The sequence below is a fragment of the Cynoglossus semilaevis genome, chromosome 11, assembly GCF_000523025.1.
Source record: "Cynoglossus semilaevis isolate Cse_v1.0 chromosome 11, Cse_v1.0, whole genome shotgun sequence".
NCBI lineage: Eukaryota > Metazoa > Chordata > Actinopteri > Pleuronectiformes > Cynoglossidae > Cynoglossus > Cynoglossus semilaevis.
Genome location: NC_024317.1, coordinates 7,659,680 through 7,684,345, shown reverse-complemented (window position 1 = coordinate 7,684,345; position 24,666 = coordinate 7,659,680). Strand labels below are relative to the sequence as shown.

Below are 24,666 nucleotides of genomic sequence, written 5' to 3'. Positions count from 1 at the left end.
GGGGCTGTGTTTAAAATGCATTCTAAGTATTTATTGTTTGTATCAGCATCATACCAGTATCACAAATGTGTGTACATTAAAACCAAGAGAAAAGTAGCAGTAAGGAAAGTAGCAGATTTTCCACACTGACATCAAAACAGTATAACAAAAGAGTGACAAGGTGGTGATGATATATTATGTGCCATTGCATTATACATGCAATAGGAAATAAGTTCACATAATTTCACAAGGAATCATCTATCTAAATCCAATGGATTAGGATTCTGTTTCTGTGATTAGAGTGGATTTACACTTCAAAAATACACCACAATATGCACATCTTAGAATGGTAATATCTTAAAGAACAAAAAACTAAAAGTACAGATTAGTCATTTCACTGTCAGCACAGTGCAGCACAGAATTGTGATAGCTAAAGTCCAAATGTCAAATGAGAGACAGAGTGCATCACGTGACTGACATTCAACACTTCTATTGTCCCTTTTTGCCATAAGGTAGATACATTAAGACAGACTAACTAACTCAAGACCAGACCAGGGGGACTATGTGCTTAAAAATTAAATTATAACAACACAAACAGGGAAACGTTGAAAAACTCTTACCCCAAACCAAATACAGTTAGTTAGCCAGCTTTACAGGATAGATTGTTTTTTTGTTTTGTATGTGTGGGTGTGTGTGTTACCTCACATTTTATCTCTTATCTCTGTGGCTTCTCTCTGGCTTATAACTCCGGGCCTTCTCTGGCATGTAACTTGCACATTCAATAGGCTGACTGGGCCAATAATAACTGATAAGTATAGATGTACATGAGCTGGACTGTGTATGGTTGATAAACTGGAAGACCTTTTTGCAAAGAAATTGACTAAATAAAATGTAAATTTAAAAAAAAACGGACTCATGAAACAGACATTTGTATATAGATGATCAGGTTATATTTTTAAACTCAATTTATATCTGATACCCGCGATTCTTCCCATAATCTCTGACAGTAGGATCTAACCTAATTTTAATGATACTATGTTAAATGTATTACTATATTACTCGTTATAAGCATTTTTAAACGTGTTCTAAAAAGTTTATAGCTAAAATAAATTATATGACAGGAAGCCTGACTGACGTCAAATCACCTACAGGAGCACTGTTTTCTTTTTCAAACTTTAAACTAACTAAAAAAACTACCAAAACTCTCACACATGCTAAGAATAGCATAGCAGCCACACTAAGTCAACTTTCAGAGCTCAACAACAACTGGCATTGGACTGGAGCGCACACGGCACCGCGTGACAGAAGTGCTGTTAGATGCGAACAGAGGCAGTACCTTGACTTTGTCCAGAAACAGGTGCCTGAACGAAGCAGCCCTCAGTCCTCTAGCTGCAGCCTGAGATGCCATGGAAGTCGCCATGTTGGCATGGAACCGAAGAAGGAAGAGCAGTGACGTCGCAAGCATGTGGCAGTATATACGCACCCATTCATTGGTCAACAGGCAAGACGTAGGCGGTACCAGGAGGCGGGACACTAAACGTCACATGTTAACGTTCCAGTTTAAAGTCCCAAGTTCACTTCTAATCCAAGGTTCGTTTTAACCAGCGGTGAGCTATTTGTGAATGAAAATGTTTGTATTCTGCATGGCCGTTTGCAACTTATTCTTTGAGCATAGTTTTACATGTTTCCATTCTCTAAGCATGTATATGTGATTATAAATTTAAGTCATTTTTGTTTATAAAATATGTTTAAAAGATTACATGTAAACTTCACACTGACGTTTTACTCCTTGGAACAAACACCGTATATGTATATATGTATATATATATACATATGTCTTTATATACGTTATATGTATATATACGTGTATATATATATGTGTGTGTGTGTATATATATATACACACACACACATATATATATGTATATATATATATATATACATATATATATGTGTGTGTGTATATAGATAGATAGATAGATATTTTAACATGTGAGTGACTGCAACTTTAACCGGTGTTTGACCTTGTGAACAGGACAAAGATCACTCTGACCAGCTGAGAGGCATTGGTATGAAGTCAAGTTAGAGAGCGTGGGATGTGCAAGCTGATCTTGTCTGAATAGCTAAATAGCCTACTCGCATATTCCTCCAGAGCCCTCATTACACGCCACATCTCAACAGGGCACAGAGGGCAAACCAATCATAAAGAGCAGTGATTATGACACAGGGATAAGCGAGCGAGACAGAGAGAGAGTGAGATGATCACCTAGAAACCATAAATATCAGCAGGCAGAGTAGAAGAGACCTTGCTTTCCAACATTTATGTTTGAAACATAGGAGTCATGGTTTCTATGAGTTCAATAACCTTTTGTCGGTTTTTTGGTTTTTACATTTTCTTAATAAAATAATGCAGAATCCATCTCATCAAGATTCAAGATGTTTATTGTCATATATATTGTTAGAATGCAGCCAATCAAACAGTGTCATGCAAATCTTATTTTGTTGTTTAAAATTCCCTTTGACTAAATTTCAATTTCTCCTTTTCGAGGTCATCACAGCAAATGATCTCTAATTGTACTAACTTTGTTTTTTGAACCGTTGAGTAAGACTCAAATAAAAGACTTGTGCCTGAGTGTTTTATTAGCACTCCACTCAAAAATCTCTGGGTCATGTACCCCTACTTAGCCAGACCACTCTAGCACAGTAAAGAACTTCATTATTATTGACATGTACAGGGGCCAGATGTTGGATCATTAAGGTTAGGAGTTAGAGACCCTTGCTCCAAACCATACATCACAGCAGTACCCACTGTTGGCTTGTCAAACTAGTTGCTATGGAAATATTGTACCTTCAGGATGTGTCGCCCAAGGATGGGTATCACGTATTTGTTTGGCTGAACAGAAGGACAGTTTTTCTCTGACTAAAATTATACCAATACACAGGGCAGATGAACGATTTTCCCAAGTATATGCCCATGAAATGTGTGGACTCTAAAGCATTAAGGTGTCCTGTTTTGCTCAGATTAATAAAATGTACACACATCCTCATTATTGTTTTAAAGCAGATTTGATCAGGTTCAGTTTGGTTAAAACCAGTTCCTGTGTAATGATGATTTGATTCAGTAGGAAATTTGGCTAAGATTTCAACTGAGGAACCAAAAGAATGATTTCCTCTTGTTCATTTAGTCACATTTTGCTCCTTTGCTTCCTTCTGACAGTTGCTGATTCATATTCCACAAAGTAAAAATATACTTTGGTTGCTTTTTAATGTAAGCACAGTGAGAACATGAATGAAGTGAAAAGTGCTGCACTGGCACATTATTTCCATACGCCAACAAATGGCTGAATGCATAAAAAGCCTGCCATTGTCGCTTTTTGTCAGTGAAGAGTGGCAAACTCAACTCAAGTCTCCAAGACCAAATAAGAGCCAGGCAGCAGCAGGATGAATAAATATGACTTTGTTAAGCATTTTCTTGTTTCCTTGTTTTACTCCAGACACTTTTCTCCATGAAGCAACTGATATTCAGAAGAGACTGTCAGAATATCAATGGCCTTTACAAATGAAATTCAACTTTTCTCATTTGGCACATTGTTTCGTCTTGCAGAACATTTTCTTCTTTCTTAGTGGTGACCACCGTCATGCTGCAATTCTGCCCAAAAATTGGTGATGCCTTTGGGATCTTTGAATGATTTAACATTTAATCTAAGGGCGTAATGTATAACCGTGATTTGAAATAGAAAATCTACTTGTTATTAAACTCAACCTGCGTTTCATTGAGGAGTCCCATCATAACAAAATTATTGGAGTAGAACGAACGCCAACAAACTAAGTACCAAATCTGTCTCAACCCAAAGTCTTAATCTTAATATCATCAAACAATTTCTCATTAACCATTTCTCATTTGTTGAGAATAATCAGTATGTCTAACTATTGGAGTAGAACAAACGCCAACAAACTAAGCACCAAATCTGTCTCAACTCAAAGTCTTAATCTTAATCTCATCAAACAATTTCTCATTAACCATTATTTGTTGAGAATAATCAGTATGTCTAAATGTTTTTTAAATGTTTTTATTTGACTACTCCATATGATGGAATTGTTAATATGGAAAGTGCAAATGTGCAACGTCTAACTCAAAATTTACTTCATAGCATTTTTTTGGTGAATCTTAAAGGTTTCTTACAATCGTACAATGCGATCAGAGTTTCTTTCCAAACTTCAGTGAAGTCATTGTCCTCCACAATATTATTGACTCTACAGTCCCTCACAATCCATTTGACAATTTTGACAGTCAGCATGCCAGCCATAGACTCAGCCCAGACTTATTTATGGCACTGGACTCTTTGAAGCTGGTCTGATACCAGTTGGGCATCATACACATGTTGGACCCTGGGATGGTATTTTCAGCTGCTGCAGTGTGTCCAAATTACACATGTATTTCAACTGCGCATTAGAGCAATGATAAGTGGATGGCCAGTGGAATTTTTTAATTGAAAATACTTTTGTTCTAATGTATAAAAGGATAACTTGTATGCACAGTTTACTCTCTGATTCAAAACCTTTACTCTTTATATATATATACACGTATATATATGTCACTACTTTACATGTTGTATCATTTCCTTCCTCTGCTCATCAGCTGTGGAATATGAGCAAATGTAGAGGCAGAACAACTAATTTGTGGTTTCCCTTGACAATCTATTTTCAGTTTACTCTCAGCTAAACAACATGCTGTCAGAAAGCCAGAGACCAAGGACCACAGCTCCCAGCAGGCCGTGTGGTTAGCCATCCCCAACCTCACACTTCAATACTACTGGGGTGTCTGGCCAACAACCCGCAGGGCTCACAGCCGGAAACTGACACGCTGAGTCTGATTCTAGATCACACTGTCAGATCTTCAACCCACCTCTCTACCCCTCTTGTCTAAGGTGTCGGTCTCTGCAACACTATTCAACCCCAGTCAGACCTTTGATTAACATCTGTACTGAGGGATTGTGTGTGGAGGCCAATAACTGTTCCCACGAGGCATTTAAAACCATTAGGATCTGTCTTTGTTCAGCCCGTGTGATCTGATTCACCTTTATTTTTTGGGAATTTGCAGGGATTCTCATTGAGATAGAGACAGTACTGACAGAGAGATAAGTCTATTTTACTACAACTACAACTACAACTACAACCTGCACTTACACTATATTGTTCTAATATTTTCAGCAAACCAAACAAACAAACTCTGAACTTTCTGAATATTGGTTGGACGGCACGGTGAGGCAACATATAACAGTACTAAATACAGAAATAGGTTTACATTATGGAAGCACCACAGAGTCCGGTATTATATCACTTGCCTCTAAAGTTTGACCAGATTATGACACAGCAAACATTTTCACTGAGAAGAAAAGTGCAGTAGAATTCTCCCTCCAGCACTGACTGACACACCTCAGCTTCCCTTGCAATAACTTTCACTTTTCTGCACCGTAAATCCATAACAGCCCAAGAACACAAGATTGCCAAAGCCTCACTTGTGTCTGCTCTGAATGTCAGCGCTGAAGTGTGAATCAATACAGCGACAGGAGCTGCCACATCTGAGCTATCGCTCTCCTCCAGATGTCTGTCAGCCGTACTCAGCTGGAGGCCCTCCATTAATGTGTTGTGGAACAACATAGACCGTGGGTCTCCATGCTTGGAGACAGATGCATCAAACAGAGCTTGTGATGTGTTGGTTCTAAGTGTGTGTGTGTTTGTGTGTGTGTGTTTTTGTAGATGATGTTCTTGCAGGTTTAGCAGCAATCCCCTGGTTGGAAATAACTAGCTTGGATCACAGTCAGAGAGACACGATATTATGATACTATATGAGAGACACGTTTATCAGAAGTGCTGATCTGTTTATTATGGAAACCTGCATGACTGTAGAAGACTTTAAGTCCAGGCGATGCAGAGTTTGTGCATTTAAAGTTTTTTTTACTGCACTGCAGAGAGGTATGATGAAATTCATACCAAATCTGAAGCTGACAAACTTTAACCGCACGGAGAGGTGACATTGAAATGCTGGCTTCAATACATGTCCCTGTTTTTATTTTAGGCTTCAGTATCACACAGTGAAGCTCCCTGCATGGGAGAGGAGCAAATTTATAAAGAAAACAAAACCAAAACTCTGCACCTGATAAACACACACATGCGTGGACATGGTGAAACTCGATGGAAGGACGCCACAGGATGAGAAAGGAGGTTAGCTATGCTTATGAGTGGAGATGAAAAGCTGCGTTCCTTCACAGGCTTCTCAGCACACGCTGTGCTGCCTCTGTCACCAAAGAGGGACTGGGTCAAACTTTAAAAATATGAGCTGCTCTTCCTTTTCTGCCTTTTATAACCCTTGACAAACCTCCAGCCAAATATCTTCAAAATCTTACAAACAGCATAAAGAAAAGCCTCACATTGGTTTTATTTGTACGTTATCTCGGTAAAAACTTCTGTTCTGTTCTGTTCAAATATTTTTGTTTACTAAACTGACGGTGCTGTTGAATGCTTGCTGTAATCAAAACCTGAAGTGGTGTAATTAAATATTGATGTGCATCAATTTGGTGAGGATTGTATATCAGGAAGTAAACATGATTTTTGCACTTACTGCTCCAGAATATACCACAGAGGTGTTTCCACCACAACCGGTTGCCGGTTGTACGTTCGCTAATCTGTTGAAATGCATGAAAAATGCATGTGGTTGGAACGGCAGGAAATGTCAATAGAGAAATCAAAGTAATCAGGCTGGTACCGAAGGGGATATTGGTGTGATAAATCATCTTGGTCCTGATGGAGGTCAGAGAAGAGGTGGGAAGGGGCAAGGAGGTTGTGGGAATAAGGAGTGTGAATACCAAGGTGTGTTGTGCTCAATCATCTGCCCCCAGGAGTGGAGTGAAGGCTTACTTTATTCAAAGGTGAGACTCCAAAGTGTGACGGATAAAAATCATTGGTGCCATTCTGCGTGACCTACGAACGGCCGGGCTTGTTTATTTAAACCCCTGGTTTCTCCCTTGTTTTTCCAACAGGCCGTGATGACAGATACACACATGTGCTCAAGATTAGCTCAACGGAACATTATTGCCTACATTACAAAGGCTGCTAGGTTGTGCACTCACTGATGGATGGGAGCACCTAAAATCGTTTTCCCAGGAAATGACATCCGAGTGCATTTTTTAGTAGCAAAAATGTTTTCTGTTGTTGCTGTTGCTGCACAATGACACACGATGATTGAACTTTGGGGCCGGGATCACATAATATAGCTGGAATTGGAAGTGGGTTGCTTACCATAGTGCCATTTCCTATCGCCAGCTGAAGTATTACTTAAATAATGCAATGACCGCAGGCAGATGTGAATGTCATCTCAATAGCTAACACCTACAGTTCAAACTCCCAAAGCTGCCTCCCATTTCGCCTTAAAGGCTGATAAATAACTGAGTCACAGCAACACTCTCCATGTGCATTGGGAAAAAGAAGCAGCTGAGCCATATCTGAGGCTCCATTAACCTTGTTTGTGTAGAGGCACCTCCGCTATCCTAAGCCTACATCTCGTGGAAAACCTCAGGGGACCCTCCACTAATTAACCTTGTGGAGAAACCCTCAGTAGAGGGAGGCTAGGGCCAGAATAATAAGGAGGCCTTTGCCAGGCCATTAGCAGAAAGATTATCACATCCAACTTTCAAGTAGCTTTTTGACACAAAACCAATATTTGTCTGCACTGGCTCTTTCACGGCTGCAGCACAGTGGAATTCTAAGTGACATGCATGTCGACCTTGCCGATGTCGTTTTTTTTGTTTGTTTGTTTCAGACTGAACATGAAATAAAATATATATATATATATATATATATATACATTACAATCCAGTAAAATGTGGCACAAAACTAAAAAAGACAGCTTTTTTATAATACTAACAAAAAGCACTTAAATGAAAATGTTTAACTTACATTTGAGCATGACTGCATTCCACTTTTTCCATTCTCAAAATTGGCTTAGAAACTAGTGGGGGTCCAGAACAGATGACCTTCAAAGTTTCAGTTTGCATTATAGAGGCTTTTATTGAACCAGTGAAAAATAGACAGTAAGCCTTTGCCGAATCTGAGTAAAAAGTCCAGCTGCGCTCTCTCTGCATGTGGAGCTCTAATTTCTTTCATGATGTAGGGCATGGTATTTCAAAAGTGTTTGACTATTATATGTCAGGCTCTCAAATTATTGTTAAATCGCATCTTACCCATCCTGAGCAGCACGCATAGAAGCCTTTCAGCTGTACTTTCTCTGTGGTCCACTATAATAAAATCACCACTGGGGTTAAGTGACAAAGCAGAACGTTCCCCTGCACCTGAGACAATAATAAAATCCTTTGACACCTAATGCATTTCAGCAAGCGGTTTTGACTGAAGCCAGCAATTTATATCAAATATTATGAGCAGATAGCACAGAGCCACGATGAATGGCAATTATTTATTCTAAACCTCAGGGAAAGAAAGCAGGCTTTTTAAAAAAGGGTCCATGGTGAGGGGCAGAAAGGTTCAACAGGGAGAGTCTGGTCATTGAAAAATTTAAAGAGAGTTTTAAACAATTTAACGGTGTATAAAGGGTATTTTAGGGACAACGGCTTCTGACCCTGGCGTCGTTAAGGTAATCGAAGATCCTAGAAAACACCTTGACTAAGTGCACATCTGGTGTGTTGCTCTGTGGGGTTCAGTGAGAACAGAAGAAAAGAGAGGGAAAAGACAGATAAAAAATATAAATATTCTGACCTTCACAAGTTGAATACAGCATTGATTTTTAGTGAGAATCAGCATTGTTGAATTCATTTGAAAACAGAATGAATATATTGGCACGTATAGTCATAGCAGTTCATAAATTAAAAAAAACAACCTTCCCTCAGTTTGAATTAACATGTCTTATATATTTATGTCCAATGTGGCATTTTGTGAAGTACATTATGTCTGTTTGAAACATTTGAATATTTGATTTAAACATGGGCCAATATATATATATATATAAATGACCTTTATATTCTTAAGTTAGGGGCTCATAATATCTATGTATTTCCTCTTTCTTTTTTTGCATATGTCACTCCGATTTTGTCATTCAGGCCTCGCCATTATGATGTTATCATCTGCTTTTGCAAAATAAACAGTGTTTGATTCTTTATATTAAGACTGACTTAAGTTGCTAGTTAGTTTAAGAGTAAATAACCTTAGATGTACAGTTTGATTAAAAGTTACTACTAACTACTGAAAATAATACCAAAAAATAACTATATAAATTAATGAAAACAGACAATGCTAACCACAGCAACATTATTAAACCTAGGTTTAGAACTAAACTGAACTAAAGCTGAGACAAAACATCGACAAAACTTGCTACAATTAGGGATACTACAACTAAATATATAACAAAAAATATTTAAATGTAAGATACAATAGAATAAAATGATGAACATTTGTCTTAAACTAGCTAACAGTCTGTACAAACATTCTTACAATAGGTATCAAAGAAGATATATGAGGCTATCATAAAAATAGCTAAGTTTCTAAGTGAACTTTGGCAAATATCAGCCCAGATATGAAATGAAAATTACACAGAAACTGCAACACAAAAAGTCTTGTGAGAACTGCTTGTATTATTTATGTATCCTTGTTTACACTACAGCTGTGTTAGGGGAAAAGTGTATTAATATAAATGATTAGTATTGAATACCATGAATTCGAAGTAGCACAAACTGAAAGAGTAAAACAGCTTTCGGAAGGGGAGACAATTACAAAAAGAGATGGAATATTGTATCTGGGTTTCAAAGATTTAACAGATGTCAGGAGATTAATACTGCAGTATTAACAAGGTAACAGTAACAGGATCTAGGTCTTGTTTTATTCCAGTCTCGCTGCATGATGTGGCTCTGTCTCACAGTCTTCATATCAGCACGTGCCATCTCACAGTCTTAAAGCCCGGTTCAAGCTTTGCAGTCAGATAATCCAGTCACAGTAGAAGTTTTCGGATCAAAGATAATCACCGTCTAATCGCTGTGTAATTGCAGATGGCATTTCCTAAGTTGAAGACATGACCTGATATTACAGACTAGACCTCATTTTGTGTACGCTATAAAAAAAAAGGATCTCTATCTGAAATGTCACAGAGAATCAGAAACTACGATGGCAGCTATAACTGGACACAAATGGAATAGCAGCAGGCGCCAAGCATGTGGTTCATCTGGGAATCAAACCCAGGACTCTCTGCTCTCTGCCTCCGAGAAAGGCATGCTAACCGCTACACTATGGAACCTATTGATCCCTGGTTCAACCAAGTTGAGATCTGGTGTATTTCCACATTACCTCAAGCGAGAGTATTTTTTACCCCGCCTCGTTCTTCCACAAAACATGAAGCAGTATTCGTGGATATCTGTGGTGGCTGTTTGACAAAACTTCATGAAAGCCTCGAGACTGTGGACAAGGCCAACAGCAGCATGAATAATCACCTCTTAACCTCTCATCGATTCAAACATGTTTTACTGTGTTCGGCAGCAGAGTGACTTCCCAGACAAATGTTGGCTTTGTGTGACTTGGTGTGATGAGGCACGGTGACAGCATGGTGCCTGCTTCGAGACCTTCTGGGACTCATGCATAATGCTCTTTGTGCCTCGTGAAAAAAAACCCAAAAGGGACGAAGGAGTGACAGGGAGGACCCGGCGTCTTCCAGAATCTCACATTCACTCCTTGCCTGTATCTTTTCCCTCGCCTCACTGTTCGACTGGAAACAGCCAACGTCACTGACGTGGCCTTTTCCTGCATGTGGCAGGAGAACAAAGAAAGTGACCTTCTTTCGCTTGCTGTCGTTGTCTTTGTTTTTCCAGCACTTTCTCTGTTTATCTTGCTTTTCCTCTGATCTCTCCTCCTGCCTTTCTTTTATCTGCAGATTTTTAGGATTTATTTCGCAAGTATATCTGACCCGTGCACCGGCAGTGTTAGATGTCACTTTGTCAGTGAGATCCACATCAATTACTTCCACTGAAGACAGTGGAAGTAAAAAGAAGAGAGGTGTTTTTACAGCAAATGTGGTTCTTAATTACTTCACCTTCAACAAAAAGTGCACTAAAGTAAAGTGGACGCGTACAAGCATAACTTTCAATTTTATTAAAAAAAAGCCTGAGTTCCTATCGCTGGGGTCAGACGGTTATAGCTAAATTTCATTATGCAGCGGTTCATTACATAGCAGCACATTGCCCATTAGCCCACTGCACTACACATTTACAATGCCATGAATTATGAATCAGTTCCCTTTCATCGCAGCTGGAGAGCTCTCCCTGATGTGACTGTCAAAAAAAACGGCACAACAGCTCGACACACGTTACTCCACTTCAGCACAGAATCTGAATTATTACTACGTCGCTATCTTACAGAAGTTTAGGTAGGGTCATTTAAACTTTTTATTTTCATGCCATGGCTGTGAAGTCCATGGAGGAAGATATGTTTTGTGACTTTGGGCGTACGGCTCCATTAGTTTCTGATTCACTCAGGCCTGAGGGCAAAGCAGCCAGTAGCTACAACGACTTTGCACTAAGAGTCCAGTGGATATGACCAGACTCCCTGCCAAGAACCGGCCGTCTTAGTTACTACCCACCGCTGTTCTGGAAACTACATGTAAGGTACTGTTATCTTTTTGTTTCAAGAGCTGGCAGGAAGTCACACTAGAAAATCAAACACAAGTTGATTTTTAACAACGTTGTCATCGTTGCTCTAAAATAGTGTGAATGATAATAAGAATGTCACAACCTTCCACCTACCTCCAGTTATCCTAATCACCTATGTACATATGGGCTTATAGGAGAACACGGGAGGACCTGCCCCCACAGGACACAGGGAGAACATGTGAACTGACAGAAAGGCAATAGATCTGAGCAAGGACTGGCACCATGAACCTCTAACCACTATGTCAGCGTGTGGCCTCAGTATCACGCTGAAGAAACAGGCAGGACTGATATGCATGACTTGCTGCAACAAGTACTAAGGAGTACACTAAGGAGTAAAAACACAGCAGACCAGAATACTGAGGTGATGGTACAGTGAGTCCGAAAACAACAAACAGGCTTAGGATATCCATATATACAGCAGCAAATCCTCAATAAGTGAAAAACATTATAACATTCTTGGCATGTTTTTTTTTTATTTTTTTTTTTACAATTACACCATTTTTTTTCCAACTATTTTCAGAATATTTATAATTTTTCTTTTTTTTTTAAAGTAGGCTTTTTTCACATTGGACACAAAGCTCATCTCCTGTTCTTTACAACCTTCCTTTTAAGGGGCTTAAAGGGGTTATATCCTCTAATGCTATTAGTGGTGATGTGGCTATAAAATCAATCAACTCATCAAAAGGAGTTAGAGGAATATTTAAACTATCTTCAGTTGGAGTGACATCTGGCAGTGAAAAAGAAACTGAGGGATTGTTAGTTGGATTTTTTTAACAATGGCTCCAGTAGAATTCATTAGGGACCGGTTATCTTCTCTGAAACAGTTGCAGTTAAGAATGACAGATCAATCAGATGATTTGAAAATAAGATGGACTTGACTTCATTATCAAAAGTGTACAAACATCAATTCTAAAATGCATCAGTGAATCAAGTATCAGTGGACAACTTTGCATTAGTTTACATAAAGCTCTTTGTTATACTTCCCTTTAAATCAATCTTGTCCTTGAATAGTCAGCTAACATGTACAATCTTCACAGCTTTTACTGTGTGTTCATCATTTCTAAGAATAAAAAAGAGAAACAAAAACATGTATTGTTATAATGATTAATAGCAGAAAGGGTGCCTGATGTACAGTTTGTAGAGGCCAAACACAAGGTCTTATTGATGTATATGTATGATATTTACAAATAAATAGATATTTAAGCCGCACCAAGTGTTCACAGAAAGACTAAACAAAGGTTACTTTTTATTTTTAATGTGTGATGGTACATTTGTCAAAGAAAACCATTAGGTACAGTAATAAACATTGCCTGTGTGGGGGTGAGAACATTGCATTGTGCTTTTCTCTGTGTATGTGTGATGCACATTAGTGTGTGTAAGCGTCTGACATTCAGCAGTGGCCACAACCAGTGTTTGTATGATGCACAAGCTTGTATGTGACAAGCTAGCAGCTGCAGCAGATGTGTGTGGGACTGTAGCGCATCCGTTGGTGTGTGCGCACACAACTGCAGTGCACACTCATTACTGTGCATTTCCTCCTTTATCAACACTAAGTTGGGGCTAATTGATAACTGCACCGCGGAGGCGGCCCTCTGAGCACTGGACACATTAGGTATATAATGTATACTCACAGCAGGACACCTTCCTCACAATATCTCACAGCCTGAGATTCCCTGCAGTGCTTTATAATGCTCTCAGATATCCAGGTCAGCTACGAGCTACATTCAGACTCTGCACAAGCCCACGAGCTGAGATTAGTGAAACATAAATCAGGGAAGCGTAAGATGAATGGGCCCCTGGCGCACTGCAGAGGCGATTATGAACTCAAATGTGCACTCTTTTCAATAAAAAAGAAAAGAAATACGATCTGGCTTCAGGAGAGTTGAAAGACATTTACAAGAACATTAACAGGAGCTGTTCTCAGAGGTTACAAGACCAGTTCACTTCTACTCAGCACTGGAGTTTAAACTCCCACACTAAAGAGACGTGGAAAAATATGGCATTATTTGGCTCCTTTGACCTTTTTGTTGCAAAAGAAGAAAAGAGTAGTCTGCACTAAATATACAGTCAATTTATCTGATTTTATTTTGAAAACTTTCGTCAACATCCTAGCTGGTAAAAAAACACTTGACAGAAAAGTAAAAGCTATGTAATTTCAATGGAGGTGAGGAGGGTGCACTGGAGCTCAGTCTGTGGTGTAAAAATCAAAACATTTCATGGCATTACTGTGAACAAAAACTGGGCTTAAAATTACCTTGGCATATTTGTTGTTGAAATGTAAAAAAAAAAACATTAAAAATGACAAGAAGAATATTCTGGTAGGCTTTTATGACTTTTATAACCTTTTATCTGTGGTAGACAATCATTGTGATGTGGTTTAAAGATTAGAAAGCCAAAATTGAGTTAGTAAATACAGGTTTGTGGTTTGTTATTGCTAAATGTTAGCACAACAAAGCATAGCAGTAAAGAGTAAAGAGACCATTTCTAGAGATAGCTCAAAGTGGGCCACAATGCCCAATTATAAAACGTCAGCTTGTTTTCCCATAAGATGTCTTTTTTTTTACATGTCTAAACTTTGTCCATTTTGGTAAAATCCTCACTTAGCTTTTTAAAAGCTTGTTGGTCATAGTTTGCATCTGAATAAAAGATATCCAAAAAAAAGTACAAATATACAGCAGAGAAAAGTTCAGAGGCAGATTGAGCAGTGGATGTTCAATTGCAGAATGATCCATAGCAAATCTAGTTCAGGCTGACAGACTGCAGATGACACTGACTCTCGTAAATATATTTGAAAAATGGTTGGAGCGTACAATTTTTTCCACTGCTCCAAATGGGACGACATGTACTATTTTTAAATGAACACTTTGGTCCCTTGATATACAAAAACTGCACGTTCGAAGGCACCAATGGCAGGCAGAAAATCTAGTCTCACAGGAAAGGTTATCTCAGGTACTGCTGCTCCAACATCCAGCTCTAGAAAATGTACAAATGCAGTGAGTTCTCTCTGTGTTTCAGAGAAACTGACACTTTTTGGCAAAAACCAAGTAAACATACAATTACAGCGTTAGCCATATTTCAGGTTTGGGATAATTGTTAAATTCTCACAAAATCACCTCAGCCCCATTTTTCAGTTCTGCTTGACACTCCTTTTTCATTGGCTCTAAATTGATCCGTAAATTGAATTTCACTGTGTTTATTTCATCTATTGTTGTTTTTGTGAGAGCTTTCCCAGCCCCAAATTCATGTTACACCTCATGCACTGTTAGCCTTAGCCTTTAAGCTTTTTTGCTTCCCTTTAGTGACACTAAGGGGTGGCCTTTTAGAAAGGCTTTAGTAAAGTAAGACTTTCTGTGGAGGTTCAGAGGTTTGGTAAAAGAAAAGTACATCTAACATTATTACAATTTATTTTAATGTAATGCAAAATAATATTATCCAAAATTCTAACACAGTGCTAAGCACAAATTAGCCATGGAATAGAGATAAGGATAGCTAAAGGTTAGCCAACATTATTCAATGTGATCAAAAATCCTACTTTAAAAGAAAAACATACTCCAAAACACTAGTGGCAGATCACACATCACCACGCTTATGTTAGCCTTAAAAGGGTTAGCCAACAATGGCAAAAGATGCTGCACAGGTAGTTTAAAGAGGGAGAGAATTAGACAAACTAACAAACAAAACCAAAAAGGGTGAGTCATGAGAGACTGTAGTGGCCCAGCATGTGTGAAGCACATGACAGCAAAACAAACCATCAGTGATGATTAGAAAAGAAAAAAACAAAAGAAAAAGTGCAGAGAAATGTTAGTCACGCGCTGAAGCTAAATACAATCACCTGCTCAACTACAGTGATATGTACAGTGAACCTTTTCTGATGCAGAATGTTTGACCACTGTAATTATATTGTTTCTTCAGGAGAAAATCATCAACACAAAGACTTCACCTGAAGATACTTTACCACCCCTCAACCCTCCACGACCTCACCTTAGCCCTCTGGCATATTTTATCAATCAAATTTTGTGAAACCCCAGACAGTTCTCTGCTCCGCCATAAATCCAAGTGACCTTCAAAGGTAAAAGTGAGGAGATACTGACATTTAGGATTCAATGGAACAGAAAAAGAGGCTAAACGAAATTTAACTGCTGCAGCAAATTTGAAAGAGGGTCATAAAGAGACCTGAGTGGAATTACCACCAGGCTTTTAAGCAGTTGTTGGAACATAAAAGGCATCTTTGCACATTTCCTCCCTCTATTTATTACACGCTTTTTGGTTTCATTTAAATTAGCCTTTATACTGTGCAGTGTTTCTGTGTCTAATTCTTTATGTGTTTTATGTATTTTATGTGAAGCAATTTGAATTGCATTGTTGTTGAATAATAGACATTGTAATAAAAATCACGTTCTAAGGAGGAAGCAGCAGCAAAAACATTGTGCCTCAGAAATCAACGTTTCAGTGGATATAAGTCACCATCTGAATGTGTTTTTATGCTGCTTGTAATAAATGGTATTATTATATTTGTAAGAGGGGACGTGGTTTCTCCCAAACAATAACCTCTTCCAGAGAAAAGATACTCTGTGTGCGTTTTACTCTGTGTGTGTACACTTCTGTGACAGCGTGTTAATCTGAGAATGCAGATAATTTGGGAATTTTATCAGAACAGCCGAACAAATGATTATAATGTAGGTCAAGCAAACGGAAAACTATTAAGCATTCGTTAACTTTTTTTGGGCAGTGATTTGTTTAAATTACTATATCTGTCACTTAAAGGTTTGACCAATAATCTATTCTTTTAACCTAAGAAAAGAAGAAGACTTTGTCTATTCCCACAGCACAACAAACAACTCCTTAAAAATAAATATAATGAAATATATAGATTTTTTAGATTCATTTTACTCACAAATTTTACTAAGTGTTAAATCCTGGCCTGTTTAGTCGAATTTGCAGCTTTTATAACAGCTGGAATTGAAGAAAGACAAACACAAAGATCATTTTATTATCCTTCCTATCCTTAATAGTTCTCCCTGTTATTATCTCATTATTCTCATAAACGAACATGAATTATTTGCAGTAAACTATTGTTGTGAGTAACTCTTCAGGATTATTATAAGGTTATAGATGGCTATAGATTTTTACGGTAACATATGAAGACAGAGAATTAGTCAAACTCCTGTTCATAGCTATGACTAAATAAAACTGATTTAAGTATATAAAGATATTTATGTTTCATTCAACCTATAGTTATATAGGTAGTTTCACTGAGAGATGATTTCTGATTCTCAAGATAGACCTGTCTCAGACAGACAGTAAACAAAACAATGTTAGCTGCAGACAAACAAACACTGATACAGAGAGTACGAAGCCCAATATTAAATCACACTCCAAATTCCAGTATAAAAAAATTAAAGTGTCAAGAATAGGAACAAACTTTCTGCACAAGCCCACAAGCTTTTTTCAACTTGGACTTGAAACAACATGCAAAGTCCATACAAAAGAAACAGGATGGGACCAGTGATCTGTTACTGTGTGACCCTAATCTAGTTAATAAAACCTCAATAAGTGATTTGTGCATTAAGACAAATTTAATTAATTATATTTGTCTGAGTGGTTGCCAAGGATACCAAAAGTTTTATATGTTAAAAGTGGATAATCTTGAGAGTCTGGACGTGTGTCAAAGTCAAAGGAGAGTTATGGAAAGTTTTGTAAGAGATTGGTATCCATGAGAAGGAGAAAATCATTTGTACTCTCGGCTAAACTGAGATAAAGGTACGAAGGACATACAGTAAGATAATTTGATAAAAGATACAGGGGGCAGTGTGCCAGTTGGAGATCAGAGTTTGTTGAGAAGGTGGAAAAAGTACTTCGAGGAACTGAATGAATGAGAAAACCGGAGAGAGAGAGAGAGAGAGAGACAGATGGAGGACAAATAATGCATCACGTGTGCAGGGAACTTGGGAGGAGGGCAGCTTTGAAGAGGATGAATAGGAGAAGGGGCGGTCGATCCAGATGACATACCTGTGGAGGTCCGGGGATGTCTTGGAGGGAGGGGGAAAGAGAGAGAGAGAGAAAAAGAGAGCGAGAGAGAGGCAGAGTCACAATCATGAAGAGGACACATGAGGAGTGGAGAAGAAGAGTACACAAGGTCAGCAGAGGTAAGCCAGAAATCCACATGTGTGAATGTGGTGAGATAGCAGTAGTAGTAGTAATAATAATAATAATAATAATAATAATAATAATAATAAATGTTGATGTCATCATCATATTGAATCACAACAACACCAGCTTGGTTGTGATCTTATATTAATAGTAACTCTTTGATAAACCCTCTTCCCTTCACAGCCACAGCTACACCGACACCGGGCTTTGATGAATCAAAATGTTTGACAACCTTTGTTATTACTCTAAGTATGGCACATACAGTGCAGCTTTTGTTTTGGCCAAATGTTCCACTCCCACACATGGATACTTAATAAAGTATCAGTATGTGGGATTTCTGAGCGGCTGCCAATCCACAGCCCACTGCTGGAAGAGGCAGAGTGAGAAAGAGCATGAAGGTCAGTCATGAGCTGGTTCCTCTTCCTATAGGTGCTATCAGCCAGTGGATTCCATTGTACTTAGACACTGCATACGAAACACAAATCAACACTTTGTAATCTACAGTATAAGAGTGTCATTTCTTAAACAAATGCACACGGGGTTCTTAGTTTTCCATGTAGTACATTTACTTTATACACATTGGAGGTAGGTGAACTGAGAAGGTAAGGATGTCGTGTTTTTGTGGTGATATAATGTATTTTTACTGCTGCCTGATTCTGACAGCCATGCCCACAGTTTTCTGCCTTTTCTTTTGATGCCAATACACTGCTATTTATACAACAACAAATCACCACACACTTCATCATTCACATCATAAGATCAAGACTTTGCTCTAATAACGAAAAAAGCCAAACAGCTCTCACTGTGAAGAAGGACTAAATCTGGCAGCAACAGCAAAAAAACAAAACAAACAAACAGAAAAACAAAAAAAAAAACAAACAAACAGAGGATCTCTACAGATTCAGGCAGCAGTTTCACTGGTTTCACAGCTGCCTCATCAAACTAGAGCCAGGCTAAAGGACTTTAAGGAGGGTCTGTAACCTTTACGAAATCTTCATTTTTAGAAATTCTACACTTTTTATGATCGGCCTCTTCATCGTGGGCAGTTATTAAAGAGACCACAGTGAAACTGAAGACACTTTCAGTCTCAGTTTCCAGCCACATTTAAAGCCCCTTATGAGTGATTAAATATGGTGACTAACACAGATCACTCAGTGTATTCTTGTTTGGCCCAGTGTTTAGCCCGATGTTTCATTTCTGTGGAAGACGACAGCGGCATCTGTAAACATCTCCTCACTCTGAAAGCTACAGTCTAACAGAGTGAACAAATGTTTTCCTCTGGACAATTACCGCCCCCTGTAATGTGTGTGCTCACGCCAGCACGCACCGGAAACAACATGGCAGAATTTATACCTGCACCACGTGATTCCATCGATTCATTTTTTCCTCTCCTTCTTTTATACAGAAAAAGGATCTGCAGGGGGATCTGTAGTTTCATGCTGTTCTTTGTTATTTTGATTCTTAAAGTCTTAAAAAGAAAACACAAACACCAACCAAGTATCTTCTTAAAGCCTCGGGATAAAAGTTTATTTGCCCCGGTGCAAAAGGATTCAGGTGTTTCTTCTTGACCTGACAACTGAGTTTGTCAGATTAGTCGAAATGATAATCAGTTTACTAGTGATAATCATAATCCCATTGAATCCCACAGAAAGAAAACAAGACAACAGCTTCACAGGACAGTATCTTTTTTTTCCTTCAGTGATGATGGGTGACTGCCACCACAGAATCCTCTCAGTGGTTAAGTGTAAATCTGTGGCCTCTCTCTCCAACATGGAGAGAGTCGGTGATCAGCTCTGACTCTACTTCATGTCTTATAAACTGTAGCTGCTGCAGAGTTTGATAAACACACTCCCTGATAACCCTCATTAATTAAGAACCCCTGCTCCTTTTCAGAGCCTCATTTACGGCTGTGAAAGCTGCACTTGGGTCTTCTCGGAGCACACCTTCACCCAGCGCACGACAGCTTCTCTCAGGGGAGTTAGACTCATTCTAGTCCACAGTAGAGGGAAAGCAGTGTCTGCAGTGCACTTCTCAACCTGCAGTGGAGCAGATTGTACAGAAAACAAGGCCAAAGAGACTTGATCCTCACCTTTGCTTGACCTCCTACTGACTCCAGTTTTTCTCTGCAGCCAGGAGCCAAGTGCTGTTACACAATGAGAAGTGCTACACGACAAGGGCTCAGATGCTCAGCAGCAGAATGGACAGCACTAATAAAGACAACTGTGCACACACACACACACACACATACACACACACGTACAAACACACCACATGGACGGATCCCTTTTGGGCAAGAGGGTGTAATTTGTTATGGAAATTCAATTATAAGTGTAAGGCTATCTCATTGAATAAAAATAACAAAAAATTCAAATAAATAATTAATAAAAAATGATATTAGGCATTTAGACATAATGTTACTGTGTAGCTATTTTGTGTACGTGTAGCTACTGTATATTCCTGAGTTTAAGAAACCTAAAATCACTTAATTTTCTAAATTAGGGACATAAATATATATATATATATAAGAATATATATATATACATATATATATATATAAAATCAAGATATATAAGAATATAAGGTCATAAAAGACAAAAGCAGGAAACAGAGATATGTCATAAAGCCAACAGTTCAGAATATTATGCAGTTTTCATACTTTAAACATTGTCATCTATAATTTTAAGACCTAATTGCCTCATTTAATAAAAATGTGTAATTTAATAGCAAATGAGTTACAGGATTACTCAATTCTCATTCATGTATTGTCTTGGATTTGCATATTAAAGCCCTCAAATGTGTTAAATCGAAGGAAGGCAGAAAATGTTCAAGAGCAGTTACAGAATGTGACTTCATGGCATTTGTTACAGCTCTCCAGCTGAACTGACCGAGATCAGAAGAATTAGTTCTATATTTTCACCCTTCACTAATGCCCCTCTTGGTTTTCCAATGATAAACACTGTGCGAAAAACCACTCGTGCTCGTAAAGATAAGCTGGAAACCTTCTCGAAGGCACGAGGTAAAAAGACTTCAGGTCCTTTCACAGACTCTGTCACAGGGCCACACTTTTATATTTTTAACCAGGACAAATCAGTCATGAACACTGCATCACAACAGGATCTCAGCTACACATTATGATTAGCCATAAAAGATCAGCGCAGGGCTTTAATTTTTATCTGTTTTGTCTACTTTCTCTGTGTTAAGTCATTGCAAAATGCTGCCCAGCATGTTTTGGCTGAAAAAGAAATATTGGAAAAGTAAAGCTGCACGATACTGGATCTCATTCATATCCACCCTGGTTGATACATAAATTCATGAAGAGCATAAAATTTTAAAAAGCTGTAAAATCAGAGTTAGCCGAGACTGTACAGATTTAAGGTCCTGTGAATAACAGCCATTGTTAGAAAATGATTAGATGTCTCACCCTCCCTCCCTCCACCCCCACCTCCCTTAAACTATTCCTTTTCGAAAAACAGTGATCTGGTGTCACGCCAGAAAGAAAGATGACACAGAATCTTTTCTCTAAACCACATGGCCAAAGATTTTATATTTAAAGTATTTTATTCTATCTAAATCTACAGAGAATTTAACCATCGTGACCCTGGTCCATGTGCCACAATCTGCTCTGTTCCAAATGCTTGACGTTATATAAAATATTAATTTTTTTTAAGTAATCATTTTTTTCACTTCGTTTCAGTCCCTGTGAAGGCAGTGAAAATGTCATTGCGTTGGAAATTTACTGTTCCACACAGAGGCAAAAGTATTACGTGAACTCTTTTTCTTCATGTTGGAAGCCTTTACTACTTTGAATGTAAAAAAAAAAAAAACTGTAAAAGGCTCCTGTGCTTCAGCCTGAAGTGAGGAACTGAGAATGTGGTGTTCAGCAAAAAAAAAAAAAAAAAAAAAAAAAAAACTGTTGAAATCTTACATGTGATAGTAGAAAGGAGTCCTGATCCTCCAGGCACTTCACTAAAGTTCTGACCCCACTGTAAATCCATCAGTGCCATTTTACTAATGAACTGATCTATGATTTACACCGTCACCGGGGTTCGTTTCCGGCTCCTGCTGGCTCTTATGAAGTGCTGACAGTGGCTCTTTATATTCAGCAGTGTTCTTTGTGTTATTGCGAGTAAGCTGATTTGTATTTTTCTGTTATCTTAAATCCCTGCTTCAGCCTGGTTCTTAGTTGATAACTGTGGGTCATATTCACATTTATGCATTTATACAAGAACACGTTGTATTTACTGAAAATCCCAACCAAAGTTTTATCTCCAACCAGCAACTACAAAGCTCTTCTGGGCCTATGGGGTTACATACAGTTTGTAAATAGGCTCACTTTATTGGAGTGCACGCAGTTCCTCAAAGACGGAGCATATGACTTTGTCAAAGCCTTTGTAAACAACATTTCTAATAGGCTACAGAGCTTTGTAGGACTTCATATCTCTGGCATTTCTTTACTCACAACACATACCTTAGGCTGGATATAGAGTACCTATAGCTGCAGAATACACCTGACAGTGCTGATAAATATTTTTTTAAAAATCCAACAAAGTTAGTTGACAGGATGGAGTTTAACCAGTGCGGAAAGTTTGCTTTTTTCAAAGGTTGAGGTGGAAAAACACAGAACACACTAAATTATTTCTGTCACACAAATCTGCATAGCTGCTTTTTATGCATTATTATATACATTTTTGAATATATGAATATATATATTCAATATTCAAAATATTTGAATATATGTATAATATAAATATTTGACTGTATATATTCAATATTCAAAATATATGAATATATGTATAATATAAATATTTGAATATAATATCTTAATATAAGGACCAGCTGCAGGTACCAGCTCAGATAAACATGCTTTTGTAGCTGTGTAAAAGTTGTGTGTGTTAATGTCAACAATACCACTCATGTTGAGTGACGAAAAAAAAATCCAAAGAATTAAAAAAATATATATTGTTTTGTATCTTCATCATAAAAATATTATTAGCTAGAATACAGCATCCAGAAAAATAGGTATAAGTGTCGATTAGCATTCTTTGTATTTTAATATTAGGTAATACGACAATCAAAATTGGATTGCGACATGTTGTGAAGTTTGTAAAAGTGTCAATGTCAATGATGTTGCCTAGCATGTTAGCAAACAAAAAAAAAAAAAAAAAAAAAAAAAAAAAAAAAAAAAAAAAAAAACAACACAACTCCTAGGCCACTGTGAGATAGTAAAAAGTGATTTAAATCTTAGTGCTTGGCGGGAGAACAGTGCTTCATCTGACATAAAGCATATACATTGTTTATTAGCATATAGCCATTAGTGTTAGCCTATGTAAGGCTGGCTTGTGGGCCCATTTTTAAACAGGCCAGGCCTGCATTGTGTTTAAAATGCAGACCACATAGGGGAAGGAATAGAAACAAAAAATGGAAAATGTCTGAATTACATGTTGCAATAATGGCTCCTGTAGTTGTCCACACATTTACAGCTTCCCGCTGCTTCATTGTTTTTAACCTGGAGCTGCTAGTCCATAATGTTTACCCATAGACACGTGGTATATTTTTGACACAGCCCTGCGTTTGTCAGCGATGAATTGTCCTGACTGCTGACAATGAGTGTGATTTTGTGGAGAGGCTGAAGGACTGTGTCACTTATGCAGCTAACATGATTACAGGCCTTTTCTTTGCCTGTGTAAAGACGCTGTAATCTAAAAACAACACCTGGGCCACAAGGCGATGCAAAAACCGTACCATGCCAAAGTACTGGCACACCCACGAAATGAATTAAAGCAGACTATTCAGGTCTGTCCTGACCTTGGGGGGATGTCTGTAGTGGTTTTTGCATGCAGGAAAACAATGTAAATACAGCCTTTTGTTACAGAGAGACTGTGAAATGTGGAATATATGTTAATCCATCTGGAGAGGGGATGAAAAGAGGGAAAAAGACAGGAAGATGAGCAGGTTCAAAATGAACTCTGGAGTTGACCAGTCAGTGGAATGACACTTGGAAAAGGATAGAGAGCTGATGGGTGCAGACAGAAACAGAAACAGACCGACAGACAGACAGACTTAACAAGGGGGGGCCAGGGAGGCTGACACAGGCAGCTGGAAGGACAACCGAGTTTAAAATAATCTCAGATCTCAGTGAGGAATAAATGTAAGTGGGAGACTCCAGTCATCCCGTCATCCAGTCAATGTAACGCAGAGAGCAGTGTGACATTTGATGTATTATTAAAAATCTGACTATGGTGCGCGTGCCAGTCACGCAACGTGACATTTCTGTCACAGCGACATCTGCAGCTCACCTAAGAATGCCGACATGATGCTTGACTCACTGATTGTAGAGTTTTATATTTTGACAATTGCTCTTCACAAACCGTTTTGCAGCCACGAGTCATTTAAAAAAAAAAAAAGAAGAAAAAAAAAACAGTGTTGGTGAATATTTCAGTGATTTTACAAACTGCAGTGATTTGTCACTGTGGCTCTTTAGGCATAATAAACCACGTGGTGTTTAACAAAAGCATCAGAGTAGAAATGACTCACATACAGTATGTCATAAACACCAGGTGTCACTTGGACGGCTTGAAATTCAAATGATATAAAAATAGTGTTTTCCTAACAGGCAGTGACTCTCTCTGACTCTGTTGAGTTGGAGGTTTTGAAACGCTGGAGATAGTAACGGTGCCAGCCTTTCAGGTGTGTACTGGGGAACCAACAAGATACATGGAGATAATCCAGGTACTCTGGATTTTCTGGAACAAATCTAGATACTGGAGATCATCCAGGGAGAATATGCAGAGTATTTAAATCTGCAGAATCAGAGAATCTCAAAGATGCCAGTGAA

General features: G+C 38.3%; 1 protein-coding gene across 1 annotated transcript in view; it reads right to left on the bottom strand.

Moving 5' to 3' along the window:
• The window catches only part of suclg2 (succinate-CoA ligase GDP-forming subunit beta), a 63,998-nt gene extending 62,537 nt beyond the window's left edge, over positions 1-1,461 (bottom strand). The window contains exon 1 of the mRNA XM_008320347.2: positions 1,316-1,461. Within this exon, the coding sequence (XP_008318569.2) occupies positions 1,316-1,444 (129 nt within the window). The 5' untranslated portion in view covers positions 1,445-1,461. The remainder of the gene's footprint in view (positions 1-1,315) is intronic.
• Between the last annotated feature and the right edge of the window lie 23,205 nt (positions 1,462-24,666).